Raw genomic sequence first — 21,006 nt, forward strand, 5'->3', positions numbered from 1 at the left:
CCCTTAGTTTTGTAACCAAAAATATCTACTGAACACCAGAAAAATAAAGTCTAAAAATGTAATAGTACTATAGTACGCGCCAAATAAACTTGCAATAAAGGTCATTCAACCGCCCTGCCGTCAGGGGCGCATCACCTGTCCGCCATTTTGTAATAATGTCCTTCCGTCATTTCGAATTTGGAATGCGCTTGGGATTGACTACTCAACTTGTGTAGGTACTCTACTCGGAAAGTTTTACTGACTGATCATACTTTTGACCAAAGGTTTGTAATCCTTTGCGACAAGGACGCCTCTTACCACGATACACTTGTTTTGATCGTGTTACCGACACTGCCCATACATTATTTTTGTATCGTTTTGGAATATTGGGATACATTAGTAGAAGGAGGTGAACAAACTTTATTGCACGTTTATTTGACGCGGACTATAGCTATTTTAGTCACGACTCCACTTTAAATTGTATTCGACCACCAAATTTAGTAAATGATCACCAACTCTTGACGACCAAATTAATGTATTATTTTTGCCTAAATAAGTCACTGTGATTGCCATAAAATGTAGGTTTATTACCAAATAAAGTATTATGATGCCATATTAAGTTATGTGTCCGGCTTGCGCTATCAAAATATGCGCCCCTCCCACCGCACCGCAACGCCGCGCTGTGCCCGCCCGGACACGATTCCCAGTCAGTCAGTCTAAGAAAAGATGGCTTACGCATGATTTATTTTGGAGTAATTTCACTTAAATAGGTGGCAAAGTGTTAAAACTTTGGTTATAATTTTACATTAAAATGCGAGTTTCATTTTGGTGATCATTTACTATTTTTGTCTGCTATTTGTTACTATATCTGGTGATCAGTTAAACATAAGCCATAATAAAATTATACCTGCTATTTGCAGGTTTCGAGAATATACGTCTTGCTGTACAGTTTATTTTATCAAAGAAACTGCGAATTTCCTTTTCCGTTCACTAATAGTTTATTGAAAAGCCAAATGTAAAAAAAACACACAAAATATTACCTACACCAGAATTAGAGACTCCATGGTATGGGCAGGTAAGTACATAACACATAATGTATCCTTCACACTTCGTCAGAGTAATTGTGTAGTCCCTATGTGCTCTTTATGACTGAAAAAAGTAGAATGCATAGTTGACTTGCAAGAGTTCTGCTTTGTGAGATGCTTGAAAGACAATTAAAAAGTACCAGTAAAGTAAGACTTCAATTTAATACTTGCTTCGTTACAAGACACGATTATATTTTTAGGAGTTTAATTAAGATTAATGGCTTTAATTTAGCGCGGGTTATTTCATTTATAAACTGTCACAAGGCTCGGCTTATTGTCCAAGTTATCTTATAATTTTTCTTCATTATGGAAAGGCGTGGCTGTACTGCAAAATGTATGCATGAAGCGATATCTTCGATCCCTATTTCTGGATACATACTGCGTTCACAAAGGAGTGTGTTATGAAACACTTAGGTACGTGAAGAAGTTATCAGTAAAACAGATTTAGTTTTAACGCATGTGTGTATAATAATTATATTAACCGAGTAAACCAGAAAAAGCAATTTAACATAGTAATTTCACTGGCAATATATACCGGTACCTGGTAGCCTCAAATACATTAAAGTAGTCTGATGACGTCACAACCGCAATTGGCTGCCACCACGACCTATTAAACGCTCCCGTTGCAATACTCCTTTTTGATATACATACAGCTGTTTGTTTTAATTAATCAAAAAGCTTTTACTAGCCACCTCTTAACACTCGCCATCATTCCGATGAAAAATGTTACGCTGAACGTATCGAGTTTATTGGTGATATTTCAGCTTCGTTACTGCAGACTTCAAACGACGAAAGAAAATAAAACGCAGCCAATTAGATAATTCGAAATAGAAGCACTTCAAAGAAGCACGAATATTTTCCGCCAAGAGTTATTACCTATTGGGTAAAAATCAAGTCGAAATAAAAGGGTTCGTAAGTGAATTTGTTTTATACTTAAACATAAAACGTCTTTTTGGAAGCTTATTAGGTACAGTTTCTTTTATAAGGCAATTGTATCTTTTACAGAGAATATTGTATTTGGTATGATATAACAATTTTTGAGATGCTCGTTGAACCCACCACTACCCACATGTGTACGTCCTACATTTGCAGCCTACATAAGTATTTATTTACCCATACAGCATTTTCATGGATTTCGATAACTTTATCTGGTCGGTCTACTATATACAAAAGGTACAGATTAAGATTATTGTGTTTTGCAGGGTTACAGAGGTAGACCAAGTTTTGACAAAACAAAATAAGCCAACTGACCTGCGTATGCGGCTGTGCATGTGCGGTAAGATGCGCGCGCACCGCCAGGTGTAGCCGCAACGTCAGATGGCCATGCGCGTTAGCCGCTCGGCAGGCCCATCGGCCACCGTCGGCTATCTCCGCGCGTCGGATGCCGAGCGCGTCGTGCGTGCGACTGTACCGGCCGCCACCTTCTCCGTCACGGATCTCACGGAGAACTCCTCCACCAGTCTCGCGGTACCATCTAGGAAAATCAAAAGAGAAAAAAACATAAGTCAGCAAGGAAGTGTGTCTATATTTAACCACATGTAAAATTGTTGTCTCTGTCAAACTGAAAAGTTAATGTTTGTATGTCATGTTCTCAAACTTTTCTGACGACTTGAAAACATAATTTACCAAGGGATTTACTTTATACGGCAAGACACTTTTGTTTCTTAGTGAAAGTTTTATCAAAACAGTATATATGTACATAATCTTACGTCTTTACCAGATCAGTCCTAATCGCCATCTGATCTAGAAGACAACTAGGTAACTTGCACCTACAACATACCCTAAAATAATAACCGCAAAGAAAGAAAAAATCGTACGTTAATAAAATCCATAGCACCAATATAACATATTTACAGCACCGTTGTACATTCGTATTAACAGAAATCCGCTAATAACGCCACCGGCCCCTCTCAATCAGCGCCAAGTGTCAGGCACCTTTATGCCTCATCCCTCACAAAGCTCCGGCTGAATGGCCACATCCTTCTTAACAGGCTCTTTGTACGCCAAGTGCTCACATCACTTCCGACAGACGGAAGTCCTCATTAAATTTATATAGCTAGCTGACGCTCACTGGAGCTCCCAACTCCTCTAATTTGCCATATAATAAAATTACCGAGGATTTTTGCTAAACGAAGCTTTTTCAGTAATGATACGATCAAATTATTTCTTTAGTCGCAATAATTATGTGTTAGATTGAATTTGCTTTGTACTCATTAATTGTGTCATTAGATATAGAGATTTGGAATATTTCCTGAAAATGCCTGCGTTCCATAATAATTATGTTGGTATTTTGTTACTTTACGCTGTAATAGAAAATCGTACTTTGAATCCCTGTTTATATTCAATGCCTTTCGTGTTACTCACATACTCTGGTAAACTTCTAAATATGAGAACACTAAGTTCGCGAACCGCATTCTTCCCTCACGGACTAAAAAATCCCTCGTTAATGCAATATTTTTCTCATAAGGCGGTTGCTAGGCAACGTCACGCCTCTCGGTCATTACCACAAGACGGAGAAACTGCGAATGTTTTCAACAAGGATTTACAGCGGGATTTAAAAGACTGGAGCTGTTGTTTTTCCAACTGGATTTTAGATGAAATGAGTAAAAAACTTAGAGCAAGTAGTTTGGAAGTTGTAATTTGAAGGATTTGGGAAAATAGATCGCTTTTTTAAGTTAGTAGAAAAATATGTCTATGCGTTCCTAGTAGTTACGGGGTTGATGACATGAAACGCGAATAAAACTTGAGAATGAGTAAATACTGGTGAAAAATCCAATACAATCATATCATCCAGGTAGTAATTAAAACAAGGTAAGTCAGATCAAAATAGCGAAGGTTCGCTTCAAATAAACGATAGCAACATTGTTGTAAAGTTGTAAAGCAACGCTTTGTAACGCGACCGAGCTATTTTGTTACTGTAGGAAGGTACCTACCTCATCTTCGTACGTCCAAACTTTCATCAAAGAAACTCACTTCAATGAAAAACATTTTGTTTCCGAACTTAAATCAACGTGATTAAATCATTTGATCTTAAAAGGGCGTGTTCAGTAATTTTTATATGTTAAAGGTAATTTTGGTACAAAGGAAGGTTTTTGAAAGCTCCCATTTTGTAATTAACCTGAAGATTAAAGTTTTAACTGTGAATCGTAGGGGGTAGGTAGTGATTGCTGTTACGCAGTTTCCGTTGCTGAGATTTAATAACTTTAATGTCATTGTCAATAGCAGTTAGAATATAAATATGTGTATATCTTGAATTTGTATCTAACAGATAGAAGCTAAACCACAGTTTATGTTCCTGCCAAAAAATATCACTTTTTCAGCTTGAGAAGCTATGAACTTCAAATGCTGCCTTATTATATTAGGTATTCTAGACATGAGTAAAAAGGTTATTTTTATCTCCTACGTAATAAAACTTACAAAATTTACTTTGCCAATCATAAAATAAACGATCAGAAAGTAACTGTGCTTCTACGAAAAAAATATAATTACTCGAAAAAATTAAATAAAATACCTTTCCGCTTTGATAAAAGGTACATTAAAGCAAATTGAACAGAAACGCCATCCGTAATGAGTTATTTCCAGAATTTTCTGGGACTAAATAAATTTCTTATTAAGAATAACCCGTCGTGCGACTTTCTTTTTGTCGTGGGTCGCAATAGCCGGGTCTCTGCGACCCACGTAATTAGGTTTTAGAGGTCAACGGGAGCAAGGTGACGTGTTGACCATGAATTAGTGAGAAAGGCCTTCATATTTTTTGCAATTATATTATTTACCAAATGTCTGCCAAAATAACTACAAAAAATATTCTGAACACGCACAACACGTACCTAGATGGTACGCCAAATATTAAATTAAATGAAGATATTAATATTTGCTCTTGTATAGCCCAGAAATGTTTCCTGTTTCAGAATAATGAAGCAGCATTTAATATAATTATGAAATAACTATGGCAATTATACGAATTTTCAGAACATAGTTGAAATAAGATCGTTAAGTTGTATAGGATAACCATGTTTATCTCTATTTTAAGTCCACAATCCTTTCCCAAAAAGGAATGAAAACAAAACTCGCTACTGTTGACTGTGAACAGTTCTTTAATTAACAGCGTGGGCATTTAATTACAGACTAATTCAGCCTACCGAAGCCTCAGGAACCAATTCCTTTCATTTGCATAGATAACTAGATTGTGTCGACAACTTCCGGCAATTCACTGTGTTTTTCTTTATCTACGGAAATACTAGAACTGAAAGATGGTTTATTTTGTGTTTACATGACGGAGCTATGATTGTACATATGAGTTTGAATATGAAATTAATCCTACTTTCAGGTAACTGAGACCGTTTATAGATCCACATAAGCCTTAAAACAGATTAAGTACGATACATTTACCTAAATATGAAATGTCCCAATTCCAGCCGTATCGTGGTGCCCCTACACGTCCACTACTCGTACCTGCTCTAACAGGGTTAATTCTGCTTACCCAGAAGGCTCAAAACATTTATTTGTATTTGAACTAGAAATGAACTCCTTTGTGACGCACACATACTCACGTATTGTTTATTCAGTGTACGGACACACATGCCCGACGCACACACGCAAAATATTTTCATTAAGGGTCTTACAGGGCTGTAGCGGACTTGCTTTTAATTACTTGTTAGTTTATATTAGTTAATGCATTGTATTGTAATTAAACGAACTTGGTTAATGAAGTCGTGTAATGTTAGAGTTCCGTGGAGGCTTTGTTTTGATATTTGGTGGGTCGACTTTGAAAAGTTTGCAGGAGTCAATCATGACCTTAGTATTTGAAGCGGAACTGTAGTAGGTCCATCAAGAGAGACAAGTTTGTTCATTAGTGTTAAAACTTTAAATGGCATTACGATAACATTGATTAATGAAGTCCACCCATCGATAGTTCATCTATCTATTTTAGTTGACGTCTTCACAAATCGAACTTGAAAATAAGTTATAAACAACCGTAGCGCCCCATATCCCTCTGTCTAAATTATTAATGAGAAACAGAACTACGTCAGCTGGTGCTCACAATCCCGGCACACATAACACGCAATCACAACCACACATTCGCAGAAATTTACTTCAACTCGTACATATTTACGTATGCAAAATCGTGGGATATCGCATCGTTTCTCAAATCAAACGCACGTGGTGTAGGGATGGGAAGCACCGGGACTAAGGCACTGCTCCCCGGGGGCAGCACTCAACGCGTGATGGATACAGCCTTGACTTGCCCCGGGATAAATGTTCATGTAAGTCATAAGCGATAGCGATTTACGCATGTTGTATAGAAACGGTATGACAGTTCAATCTGCAAATAATCTTACTAATAGCGAATACCTGATACGAAACTAATACAAGATAGATATGGACAACTGTTCCACAACTTCAAACTTCTCGAACGCAAATCACCGCATGCACCAGGTTGTGTATTTATGAATGCAAAATCCGGTCAAATTGCATAGTTTGCAGTATTGAACACACGTAGTTGTTTTGGGAAAGTCAAACGGTTCATAGTGCTTCGCCGAGGTCATTAGGTCATAATTCGAGTCAGGAGGTCATAATTAGAATTTTGCTTCAATATGTATTCTGTGGATTGAAGATATATTTATACCTAACTTGTATTAGGACCTAAACTATCTTCATTTAGTACTATTTGAATAATTGTTACATGAGCATATTTATTTATTTCCGTAAATTGTCAACAAATAAATGAGTAAAACATGATATATTCTTAGCTACATAAGGAGAGTAAGTATATTGGTCACATTTGGTGCGAGCATGACAAAAATTTGGTGATGATCGTCTCCCTCGGGGCGTCACTTAGCATGTGATAGATACAGCCTTGACTCGCCTCGGGATATTACATACACGGTCTACACAATGAGCGTTAGCGATTTTAAGATATAATGTTGATGATTATAGAATTTTCAGTCTTCATTGTCAAGAAACGGCATATCTACTAAGCACAATTTCAGAATTTTAACCACTGCTAAAAATGTTTGTTTTCCCCTATCGAATATCTATTAACTCCGCCGGTGTCGGTCCCAAGCCCGAATGAGAAAGGAGGAGGGTTGGTATGGAAGTAACCCACCCATACCACAAAACAGTCAACGGGAAAGTATCGGGCGGCGGTAATTAACCCGACAACCCCGAGAGGCCTCAGCTTCCGTGGGGCGGTTACCAGTGACCGTGGGGCCCTAAATACCCTCTAAAAGACTGACGTAGAAGGACGTGGGAACCCACTACGATTACTCTTCCCATGAAAACCCCTATGGAATCAGATACAGTGAGAGAGATTATGTTGGGCGACCCGACTAACCATCGGCGCCACCCAGTACCCGGGCTGGATGGTGTGAAATTGGCGACCGAAGCTTCCCCTGATGTATACCGACGGGCTTCAGGAGGAAAAATGACTACTGTCGGTACCACAACTTTTGAGAGCGAGAAGACCTCAATACGAACAAGTCATCGTATTGACGCTTGGAATGTCCGTGGTCTACTAATGGCGGGCAAACTCACCATCATGGAAAAGGAAATGGAAGTACTTACACAAGATTTCCATACTAGGCGTCAGTGAAACGCATATGCGTGGTAATGGCCATTTCACCACTGCGGCAGGGAACACCATTTACTTCTCGGGCTGCGAGGACTCGAGTAGGAATGGGGTCGGAATCATATTGCCACCACACATGAACAAATACGTACTCGGTTATAACCCGGTGTCTGATAGAATCTTGACGATGAAGCTGAACAGCAAGCCGTGATCGTAGCATTTCAGTAAAGACCAAACCCAAATTGGTACGAACCCTGGTCTTCTCGATCTTTTCGTATGGCGCTGAGACCTGGATGATAAAATCTGCTGACCGCAAACGCATTGACGCTTTTGAGATGTGGTGCTGGAGAAGAATGCTCCAGATCCAGATCGCTGCCTTTATTAGATATTATTCGGCTATTGTTGAGCTAGATATAGGATAGCTGACACAAACTAAGGAAACTACTTAAATAGTTAATCCATTTAACATAACTTAACAGAAAGACAGACAAAGAAATGAAGAAAAAAATCGCTCATCTCTAATGAATTGTGTAAGGCGTCTTTTTCAACATTATTTATTATGATCGCGGCAAAATTCTCGTTTTCACGACCCCGGGGAAGCGTGCGTCAGCGTGTGGTTTTGATCTTACGCCTTAGATGGATGCAGAGATCACTGAACACGGATAGAAGACTGAATGGAAGTGCTACAAAGCATACGTTTTATATGGGAAATAAATGAAATATGTGTCCCAGGTGTGGGAACTTAATTTAAAAACGTAGATAGTATCCAGAGGTTGAATTATGGTGTTCATTCTACAAGCCCCTTATTTTCTCTTGTATATCTATTTTAACACCCAAATACAGAAAGATTTACTACGTCAGTGTTTTAGAACTGAAACATCATTGATATTAGGGGCTATTTATCAAACAACCCATAGCAAAAAATACATATAATATATCCAGCAGCCGAATTTTCTCCAACATCGGGGATTATGTAAATCCAATAATATATACCTAGGAACCATCCCAATATTCTTTGGATATCGCTAATCGCTTTTCACATGCGCCAACAATTTATACACATCGGCGATGTTCGACGGCGGTAAATTTCACGTTTTTATGAGTGTGTTGATGCGTGACGTCGACAAGTCGCCATCTTGAACGTTTTTGTGAAATATATTATCATGTGAACGTTAGAAGCGAAGAGTTTAGTTAGCAGTAATCTGGTACCTTGAAGTCGTAAATATGTTACCTATGTAATATTATCTTGCTGAGGAAGTAAACTATTACCAACAACATACTAAGCATGTACATTGTACGTGAAGTATAAGCGTTTTCCTGAACATTATTTACGTTCAATTTTCTTTGAACAAATCACCTATAGTCTGTTTTTTAATCTTGTAGACTAAACTGACATTACGAGTATTGTCAGTTTATTGCAAATTCTTAAATAGTGATGTTGTGGCACGACCGAAACTTAGCGTTAATAAAATCAAGTATCGTTTTTTTTTAAATAAGTCATCCTGAAATAGTGGGCTTATCCTTGATGATTACGCATGGCTTTGCGTGGTCAGATATCCCTGGCAGTTTGTAGCACGTCGTTCAGCCGTGTGTACGTACGTGAATTTTAAATATCAAACTTTGAATGAATATTAAATTCGTCTATTTTAATTAAAAAGTTACGATTCAACTAACCGGTATCGTAAGTACAACACTGCACCAAAGAACTAGCAACATTATTTGTAAGTTTGACATTTTGCAAGTGTCAATTTAGTCTTCGAGATTAAAAAACAGACTACAGTAAGTGACAGTACCATTGAAAAACTTTTGTATGAATATCAACTAAATAGGTATAGTTTACTGTCGGAAAAGTGGTAATAGTATGATAAGAAATAACTTTATCTACGTGAAAATATCTAAAGCAAATCGTAATGAATGTATAACTTTCACGAACTTAACCATGTAGGTACGCAGCGTAAACCACTTTTCTAGGAAAGTTGTTTTTCTTAGAAGTTATTTTACCCTTTACATGAAATGTTAACGTAAACAGACTTGTCATCGAGGTTTTGAAATCAAGTGCCATTGATACCAAATAATACGAATATGTAAATAGGCCATACTTTATTCAGGTGTCAATTTTATCAGCAGGTAAATACATGGAGTTTTCAAAATAACAATATGGCTCGTTATTCAGAAGAACAACTTCGATAGTGATGGCTACAAACTTGTTAAGAACAAGAAATACTTTTGGAGCACGTGAAAAGTTTATTACAAGTTTGGCACTTAGTATTTCTTGCGGGTTTGCCACATGAAAATGTGGTGTACGGTCAAATAAATTCTTAAAATATGCGTATTTTGTGTGTTTATTTGGAACAGGAGATAATGACACAGCATAGCCCAGTATGTAGTACACATATGGACTGCACGCACAGGCAGCAGATCGCTCCTATCAGGCAGCAGATCGTCAATATTTTTTGTTGGATTCCCTCATCAAAACTGTATTTTCCAATCACACACCAATATTATACACGAAAAAGTCTCCCCTCATCCGCTGTCACTTCACTAATTCATACCCAACTTAAATCCCTCAATATCGAAACTGTAAGCCTTATTAGAACAAGTCCTTGAAAGCCGCAAATCTCCTGGCGCTGCAGTTGTCCAATATCCTCAAAACTTGGTCGGTGGAGCCTCACTTAGTTATCTGTGGTAATGGAAAACGCTTGTTGTAGCCTCCCGGGAGTGACGTATGCTCTTTGTCATCCGTGTTTGTAGGAGCGAAGGTTGCCGTTCGAAATATCATTTTTGAGTGTTTAGGGGACCGTTATTGGTAATGGAGAAATTATGAGGCTGCCATAAGTTGGTTTTACATACAGTAAATATATCTAGATTTTAGATTTTATTCTAAAAAATTAATAATTCTTCCTGGCATTTAAGTAGAAAGTAGAAAACATTTAGTGCTGAATAAAAATGTTAACCTTTCTAGGAAGTACGTAACAGTAATTCATAACCTTAGAGAGAGCCGGAAAAGGTAGTGGCGACGGTAGCACGGTGAGAGCGCGGCGGGAGTGCGGCGGATACGGCGCGGGCGCGCGGATTTATTCGTTCCGGAGCAGTGACGTCACCACCCCTTGCCAACAATGGCCTCCTAATCATAATGTGGTTTTTGCCAAAAGATAAGCGGACGCTAATGGGTTTTAATGATAAATGAGTTCTGACCCGGATAATTGTTTATTTATACTGTCGAATAATATGAAATTACTGTGTACATTTTTATTTCAACGAGTGTAATTTCCGGTTCCACGAGAAAATGGAATGCTACATTATGAAAGGTACCTATTCTAAAAATCACCCTAGCACACACATTTGATAAATGAATTGTGACATACCTACATTTGGCAAAGGCACCGCTTATTCAGCGCAGTCCAATTCAATAAATTATAGCGACACGCTACATATACAGACGTTCAGAAACCCTGACAACTACATAAATCAATCACAAGAAAATCCCTTAGATTCGCGACGCCATGACTCGCACACAAATAATTGGGAAATGTAACATTTCTCATAGTACTTACCTACCTAAGGGATTTGTAAAGCGGTATGTTCACCAGGCGTCGCGACGCCGGCTAGCAGTCAATATCAAGATATTACTGTCAGAGAACTTGCTACACTAGAGTCCAACTTTGACATCGTCAAGTGTGGAATGCTCTAGAAACTTCTCGCTTAATAGGTCAAGTATGACATTGATATAACCCAATGGCTCAGTTTCTGATACTTGACAAGGGAACTGAAATCAACACACTATCTGAAATATAATTCCATATCACTCTTATTACCAGTTCCAGTGAAAAAAAAAACAGTAATCAATAATATATCGGGTGTGTCATACCTACCTAATCACATTAAATCCTATCACGCATAAAGTATTCTATAACGAATTCCATGAATTTTTACCAAATCCATCAAGTGGTTTAGCCACAGGAATTTTATTCTATTTTTATTTACTTATGGCTATCCATGTCGATGTCAATGTCGACGATTCTGCCAATGACAAGTGAAATGAAAAGCAAGTAGTGCTTGTGATTAAAAAAATAAATAAAGGTATATTAATTTGAGATGATGCTGTAGCCAATAATATTTTTCGTATTCATAATTTAGAACATTATGTGTAAAGCACAAATAATGCTAACCCACAGCGGCAAGAAGCATTTAAAAAAAGAACGCAGGTGTCAATGACCCCGACTGGCGATCAAAATAAGGTTGTTTCTTAGCAAAATTAACATTTAATTAAAAGAAGAAAGAATATTTAACAAGGCAATATGAAACTTATTTTAATAACAATAAGGTCATACGTTCGCGTCATGGGCGAAAAGAAAAGAAATAGTTTATTGTGTCACCGGGATCATTGCTGCCAACCTAACTCTTTAGAAATCAAAGGCACTACTTATACTTATTAATAATGTAATAAAATACTGTAATAAATATTTTATTTTACAGGCTGAATAATGAGCAATTCTTACATTTTTATTTGATCTTTCTAGCCTTCACTTGTTTTTAAAAAGTTTTATGCTTTCATTCGACTAAGATTTACTTTTTGCTAATTTCCGTATTCGGGAACGTATTGTGTGAACTGTTACGTTTAGTGCATGGCCGCCGCGCCCGCCGTCGGTTTCTTGATGTCCTTCGATCAACAATACTATGTTGATTGAAGTTGATGTCACTGCGTTTGTTTTGCGCAAGATATTGTTTTTGTGATAAAACGTGTATTTGCGACAGGATTATTATTTTTATTGATAGGTGAAGGATTTACGTGTTTTAGTGAAAGGTGTAATATTGTGTATGCGAAAGTGGACGCCATCTTTAGTGTTTTGTTTTTGTTTGTTATTTGTTATTTGTGAAGTGTAAATAAACAATGCCACGAGTAAATTACAAAGCCGAGGAGTACACCGACATGGTGCTTATTTACGGCGAATGCCAACAAAACGCTGCTCATGCTTTGCGGATTTTCATATCGTGAGCGATTTGCGTTTGTCCTACAGATTCCCGAATCTTTGTTAGTGCAGTGTAATCAAAGTGATGTGACGTGGTTGTGACGATTGAGATGTTAAGTTTGCCGCGTTTGATTGATGATGCCGCTCCTACAACACAGGTCAGTGAATTATGTAATGTCTAATGTACCTACTTATTGAAATGGTATTCTAATTCTCGCATTTTTTTTTTTCGATAAAATCATTTATTTGCGTATTTTTATTTTTACTTTGGGTCAGAATTAATATGTAAGTATATACTTACATATTTAACTTAATGTGATTAGGTACAACACACTTTGTATAGCTAAATTGTTTCCAACGAGTCTTCGATACAGGGTATATTTTGAAGTTAAGTAGCTATGGTGTATTTTACTTTCTAGCTAGCTGTTGACTGGTGTATCCGTCTCTTTAGCCCAGTTCCGATTTCATACGAAATAAATGGTGTGTTTGACGTATCGACGCAGTGGACATTCGAGATCGATGGCTGTATGTACCTATGGCAGTGGCCGGCAAGGGAAATATACACGCTTCCACGAATATACATTCACACAGGACTCTTTCAGTTTCTGTTTATTTGTAATTGGAACCAGAGAATATTGCGGACGAACGACAAAGCTCCGAAATGTTACTGACCTGATTTGTCACGTGTTGGTCAATCTTTGCTTGAAAATGTAAAAGAAAATGCGTTTCCCGTATTCATACACTTTTCAAGTTAACGCAGCAAAGTTAGCTCCTTAAATCGGTATCAACCATTTAAATATGAAATAAATCAAAGTGCCACCTAGGTACACGGTTCCTCAGTCCCGTACAAAACTGCAAGTGCAAACTTCAGTGAACATTCAGCAGTAAGAATATACGATATGTGCCGATAAGTAAAGGAAACGTGCTAAAGATTTGCCGCCGGCGCCGACGCTCGCTATTTATCGATACAAGTTTTCAACTACATGCTTTTCAGTTCATACGATAGATAGCCGCAAGGCATGAGCGGTGGCGGGAATATATATTTCGATATTTATAACCAACTTGTTTATACCGTAGATTGATTTTATCCTGCAATTTGAAAAGATTTTAGTAGGCAAGCCATAAAAAAGGCATTTTTAATCGTTTTCAAAACACAGATTTTAAATTATATAAAGCGGATAAATATTGATCGGATTGACGTAGTAAATTCACCCAATTAAGTACATAGTGCTCCGTGATGTATTTATATGCTAGCATCAAAATACGTATCTAAAACTTAAGACAAGCAACCTTTTATCACAAAAACCTGCCAGCAAAACAACAACTGAATCCACCTACAACTCATAAGCATAAACGTACAGTGACAATAACAGTGGCACTGACTTCAAACTTTTTGCTAACGACCTGCAAGCTCACGTCGATACACAACTCCTGCCAAGCACCCAACTACATGCACGTACTAAGTGCCTGCACTTAATACTAAATGAGAACAACTAGTATTATTTTGTCCTAGTTTTTGTTAAGCTAGCTCACAATTGGGGAGATAAGACTAAAGGGAAACATATTGACGAAATATTTTAGGAGCGTTTCAAGTATTGCTGAAAATGTTGCCAAAACGTCTTAGACGAAAGTAAGTCACAAGATTTTGCATGATGAAATGCCTTAGTTGTTTACATCTCCAAATTATTGGGCGAAAACATGATTGACGTTTAATTGTTACAAAACAACTTAAGGACAAACTACAAATTCACAGCTCATAAATCTCCACCTTTAAACTTGGTAACCGTCCATCAAATTCACATATCTTCACAGCGTAACCCCTCCATCGATGCAAAGAGCTGACACAACGCAGACGCGACAATTAATAACTCACATTAAGGCGTAGGCGCGCAGTTCTTGATATATACCTACGTTTCAGAAGATCCATTAGCGGTCAGACGCTCGCCTGACACATGACAAATGGTCGGGTTATGGCTGAGTTTTGAGCTGTGGCGCCGCCGGGGTCGGATCGCACAGATTTCAAATTAATTATTGATAAGTTTCATGAAGATTTTCGTTGGGTAACGTCTTAATTTGGTTAGTATTTTCTGGCTTTTTGAGTGTTTCTTGCCTTCATATAAGATTTTGAAACTTGATAGGCCCAAACGTATGAAATTGTACTGTGCTATCTGTTCTAAATATCCAAGACTACAGCAGCTACTTTTCTTCACAATATAGGTAAACTTTGATGATAAAATATCTAGTGACCTGGGTTTTCAAGATAACGTGCCTCGAAGTCTTTATGTTACAGGCAAATAACAAACATGTAAATGTTTAACCATTAGACGAACTACAAAAGCTTGAGCTAGCTTTGTGAAGTACCCAAATGTAGCTATTTAGATTTAGCAATTGTTAAATAAAAAGTAACGAGTTTTGTTCTGAGAAACGACAAACACATGTGGTGTAATGAATTCTTGATGACAAGCGCTGAAGTATTGTTTAAGATTTAAAGAAATCAAATTACTACATATAAAGATAAAGATGTAGAATTTGTTAATTTTCAAGTTTGATTTTTTGTGTACAAATTCACAGAACATAAAAATTATATCTGTAATTTTAAGTTTTCTTGGCTCTATGTTAAAAAAATGTGTTTCAATGATTATAATTATACTTTCATGCATGATATTTCAATGTTACGAACCAAGCTGTTGTTTCTGACTGTATTAGGCACCTAAAAACTTTAAAGGCACCACAGCACCAAACCTACGCTTTGCTGAAAAATGCCTTCTATTCAAACGACAAAGATAAGTCAGGTGGACATTAAAAAGGGGTGTATCCGTGTATTTAAAGTGGGTCAGCGTTCCGGGTCACCCGGACCTGTCCCAAACGTAATAAGTATTGTTCAGGGATGCACAACACAATGCTTCGTCCGCTGTGCGCGACTGTACGTCTTTATTTCTTTGTACAAACATGTGGGGATAAAGCATATATTTATTTTAAAGAGGAGCATAACTCCTAGGTACCTGTGTTGTTGGAAGGGGAAACACAAATGGTTGTACACCCTCATTTCGTTCTCTACCTTTTCATTGGGGAACTCTAAAGTGCTACTGACAAATTCTACTTATTCTGGGGTAACTAACATGATCATTATTTGTTGTTCCCACACCTTACCGATACCTACAAAGATCGGTTCACCAAAAAAAAAGAAACCTTTAACCTTGCAACAAGAAACAATTGTTCAGTTTCAAATATTAGTATAGATTATGTTAAACGTCCAACCTTTAACAGTCCCTAGGCTTAGCAATTGTTGACAGAAACCTAAAAGGCAATGTTTTCGCATGTTAAATAATCTTAAGTCTTTATTTTATTCGTGACTACTTAGAATATATTACCTGTTATCTCAAGAGTGAAATTACACGTATTATACTTGAGGTATTAAATTAGAGTCATGTGTGAAACCTGATATGTAAGAAAACAGGGTAGTTAGTTTGGACCGTCACTAAAATATTAGTCAAGCTACCTAATATAATATCTTCATGAGTTTACTAACTACAGGTTGTGACACTGTCTATGTGGACTTAAGAATTAGGGTCGGTACTAGGATAATATGTAGATCAAATCATATCTCAATTACGATTTCCGTTAAATGTCTTAGCTTCAAAGTTAGTCACTTGATGCTTCGCGTATTTTGGTCATAAACTAAGCCAACGTCGGATACGCAAATCCACGATATTTAACCTATTTATGTCTCATTATTATATTCAGTCATGTTTCTATTATTACCTTAAAAAAATATAAAATGCGAAATTGTAATATCGAGAACCTTAAATCTACATAATTGGATTCATAGTATACCTATGTATAATGAAAAGATAAACTAAGCCTCACTAAGCGTATTACATTCGTAAGTAATATATGTTGTAAATAGAAAGAAAACTCTAATAGGATTACTTATAAATACTCACTTTTATATGCCCAAGGATCGCATTTACCTCAGTTATACAAAGAAAAACACAAGCTTTACCTTTGTAGTACAATTCTAGCGAGAATTTTATCTTTATAAAGTAAAAGATACTATCGCAAAGATATAATGGAGCCGCCTAATTATTTAATACGGCTGCCACCTTTGTTCGGTAATTAAAACATAACCGAAGGGCTTTCCAATAAAATTATATTGCTCGCACGAGCGCGTAATTACTTAGAAAATAACTTCCTACGTGATAAAGATATTTTGTTAATAAGTATAAGAAATGATTTTGTGATCATGCGCAAAAACGGTAAGCATAACCAATTTCGACAACATTTAAGTGAGGAATGTTCTAATAATGGAAGACATAATTATGTATTACAATTTATGTAGATACAATCAAAAGTAATTTTGACCGAAAATCAACAGCAGTCACCCAGTAAAAGATCTTTTCTTAAGTACAGATCCAACTGCATTATGACACTCATAAATTTACGATAGGATATTATGAGAGGTCCAAATTGCTTTGCCAGCTCTCCGCTAGGGGGATGTAGGTCAACAGTCTCACTTAATTATCATACTGTTAAATGATGCATTTCTTAGAGCTGCTACTAGCAGCAGAAAAATTAAGTGGAAGTAGCCTTGGGTTCATAATAGGTTATTGAAATCAGTTTGTAATGTCATTTATATAATCTACTAAATTAGGAAACTCCATGAAATATAGTTTAGTTACGGCTATTACTAACGTGTAGTATAATATTCGAAAAATTGGGAAAACCTAGTTTGAGATTTCCAATACGTCAACACGTTTTCAAACAGTAGAACAAAATTTTATTGAACTCTGAAATTACTCAAAACATCAATAAAACCGCATAAAAAAACTTCACACACTAATAACTCGTATGTTTCCGAACCCGCAGGTTAAAACTTAGAAGGGCGCGGGTTAACGAGAGCCCTCGTAAAGCTATACGTTAACTACACCCCCGGCGTTGCCTGTTTACCCACTGTAATTGGCTGCAAAACTTGAAGACCATGCAAATTGAAGGGCTCTAGCATACTGTTGTGTGTTTGTTTTACAGTAGATACACCAGCTTATGTTATACTGATTTCCTGTTTAGTATTGTGAATGTTAATAGAGCAATGATAAAAGATGAACTTCATTTTGAATTAAACTATAGGAATTTCAGCTAGAACTTCAATTTTATGAGAATTAAAACTGAAACTATAACCTACCTGTAAGATTCCATAGAAATCATACTATTGCCGCATGTATCATACTTTTAGTTCACGATTTTTCAGAATCCTAAAATTCTTTTCGTAACTGATATTATCTATACCCAGAAATGGGATTGCATCTCCATGTTCTATTGATTTAGTTACGCAGAAAATCTACCGAAAACAACAATTTCGGCCGTTGGTATTTTCTGCGAAAAGGAGCTTTCGTTACGAGTGTGAGTTTTCTTGTACAATGTACCTACTCGTACATGACGAAATATGTACAAATGGCTATGTTCGAACAATGTCCCAATAATCTCGGCGAACTATATTGTAAACTAAATCTGGGTAGATCCCCAGTTGTGCTGAAGCTCTTGGCATCTGTTTATAAAGTTCAGTAATTGCCCGAGCCGGGAGTCGACCCCACTAATTGAAGGGGTACAGTTGTGATGCAATGATAGTTGTGATTGTCTTTGATATGCAGTATTCTGTTTATCTGGGTCTGTATTGTTTGTAATGATGTGGATGTTGGATTTGTCTGTGTAGAGTTTTGTATCGTGTATCTCAACACTATGCTAATTATTATAAAGGGGAAAGATTTTTGTGTGTACCTAAGAGACTTCAGGATTACTGAACCAATTTGAAAATTCTTTCACTGCTAAGAAGCTACACTGTTCACGGATAATATAGGCTATATTTTATCTAAGTACTAGCTTCCGCCCGCGGCTTCGCTCGCTTAGAGTTCGGTTATATAGAAGTTAACCCAATTTCAAGGAAAAAGTACCTACAGTCAACAAATGAATGTATTCATTTTCTGTGTCACAAACATCATCGGCCACTGAACGTCAGCTTAGCAAACGCTTCAAACGCGAACATGGACTCCTAAACTACTTAGTACAAGTACTAGGAATAGTTCCAAGAAGTGTTGAAAAACTGGAGAAATTTTTATCTTAACTTAAACTTGTAGTAGAGAATTCTTTCGCCCTTTTTCACAATGAATTTATAATACCTCACAAAATAATGGAAAAGTTCCCGCATTTTCAAACTTGTGATTAATAGGCGTAAGATCGTTCTTTGCTTGAAACATAATGTCTGTTTTGAAATATACGTGTGCAATTATTTATCTCTTCATTGTTAGGTAAAATATTATGAGGTGCTGAATACTACCTATACATAGTAAAAATATTTACACATACCTGCCATTTATTTGATAGATCATTCGATAAGCTGACAGGCATAACAGATTGGACCACAAACTAAATAAAGAATTATCACCTCTTTAGTATGACTTTTAAATAAATTAACTGAAACCACTTTCGACTTACACTTCCAAGGATGAAATAAAAATTCCGTCATGGTAGTTTAGCTTATAGCACAAAATATTCTAGCCAGTTCAAAAAGAGACAATAGAACGTCCAAATATATTATTATCAGTAGGTTGTTGTTGGTGTAGATAAAGCTGCCAAGCGCGGTAATACCCGCTGTATGAGCGTTGTATATAGCTCCCCTGGGGTAGGCCTGTGTACCGACGCTGTTTGCTGTGACGTCATTACGTAGACATACTCATAGTACAAACACTAGCTTATAATGTGGAATGTTCACGTGAATTATGACCATTTAATTATGGATATGTTTTACCTTCGTTTATGAATTTAGGAATCTCTTTTGTGCTTTTAACTGAATGTCTATTATACTAATTTCGTATTATTTTAGTTTTGTTTCGGATATATAATCTGGTAATGTTATCATAGGTGAAGTTATTTTAGTACAGGATATCCCGAAAATCGATCTCAGTGGCGTGCACTTGGAGAGGCCTATGTCCAGCAGTGAACTGAGATAGGCTGATGATGATGATGATGATAAGTTCTCTCAAAATGCGTATTAATTTACCAGTGTTATATTAAAGTTTTCTTTATAGATTTACCAGGAACGGTCTATATCCTGTTCGTGTCAATAGCTTTCCCATGGGAAAGCATAACTAGCGTGATGTGGGTTTACCCAGTAACGACCTTTTCCTCACATTTTGGGAGAATCGGGCGTCATAGTAAAGTTATATTATTTCAAAAAAACTCTATTGCTTAAGGTACATATCATGAAAGGCACCTTTTGATTAGATATGTGTTCGATACACAAGGTACAAAGTGAATAAGTTAGGTACATGTATAGGGTCATAGAGGTCGCTGTTGTTCTCGGGTTAATGAGGATACTTGGAGGCACGAGGATGATAAGGAACTTCGTTCTATTTGTAAGGAACTTATAAAAAAATAAGAGCACCCCAATTTTTGTAACATGTTTATAAAAAAAAAAACGTAGGTATTACTCTACTAGCTTAGGGATGTAGGTAATACCTTGTCAGTCTATTACCATAGCCTTAATAAGGGTGACTAACCCACACTTGATCCAAGGGACCAATGTGCTTACCCTTTCAAATGAATAGCACACAAATTGCGGATAAAAAAATAAACATGAGTGTGTAACAACGGGTCCTTAGTCACCATAATTGGGAGCGACGCGATAGGTACACAGACAAGGGTTAAAATCCTCAAAATAAAAAAGTAACACCCTCGTGAAGGGTTGTGCGAGCTTCACACAAAACCTTGCGGGACACGCACGTATATCTGTCACACTTGACACGAGCGCGGCTTACACTGCCACCGCGACAGATGTATCTACCACACATTATTTACAATTACACACTATGGAATCTTGAATGGACAGTTTGTTTCTAAACACAGATAAAATCAACTGCATTTCTGTTTTGAATGGGAGCATTAAATTAAGTAGTTTCTTTTTAGAATGTCATAAGTTGTAGCTATAATCACTTGGCAAAGAGCTTCGCAAGAACCATTTATTGCCACAAGAATAACCCATTTTAAACTGAAACATTTTCCCAAGAGGACCTATGTAGTGCTCATAAATATATCAAAGCACCAAATAAGACGTGTTTAACACCAAAGTTTAGCTATTTATTCGTTTATTTTCGAGCTGGCTCGCTTGTTTTCCTAAAGAAATGATTTATTGCTGACATCCTCGCAAGCCAAGCACGAGTTTCCTGCCAATATTCCGATAAAAATGTTGATAGCCGACTAAAGAGTAATGGAAATAGCCTGTTAGCCGTAATTTAGAAGATCGTAATATTAATCAGCTTTATCTAAATGGGGAACAGATAAAACTCATTTTGTGTAGGTACTACAAATGTTCGTGACTGTAAATTATTTTTGATGATGTGTACGTCTGACAAAG

General features: G+C 36.9%; 1 protein-coding gene across 1 annotated transcript in view; it reads right to left on the reverse strand.

Moving 5' to 3' along the window:
* Positions 1-21,006, reverse strand: part of LOC124634834 (Down syndrome cell adhesion molecule-like protein Dscam2) — a 144,526-nt gene that overhangs the window by 20,777 nt on the left and 102,743 nt on the right. Inside the window, exon 7 of the mRNA XM_047170487.1 lies at positions 2,316-2,538. Within this exon, the coding sequence (XP_047026443.1) occupies positions 2,316-2,538 (223 nt within the window). The remainder of the gene's footprint in view (positions 1-2,315; positions 2,539-21,006) is intronic.

The sequence above is a fragment of the Helicoverpa zea genome, chromosome 1 (genome assembly GCF_022581195.2).
Source record: "Helicoverpa zea isolate HzStark_Cry1AcR chromosome 1, ilHelZeax1.1, whole genome shotgun sequence".
Classification (NCBI taxonomy): domain Eukaryota; kingdom Metazoa; phylum Arthropoda; class Insecta; order Lepidoptera; family Noctuidae; genus Helicoverpa; species Helicoverpa zea.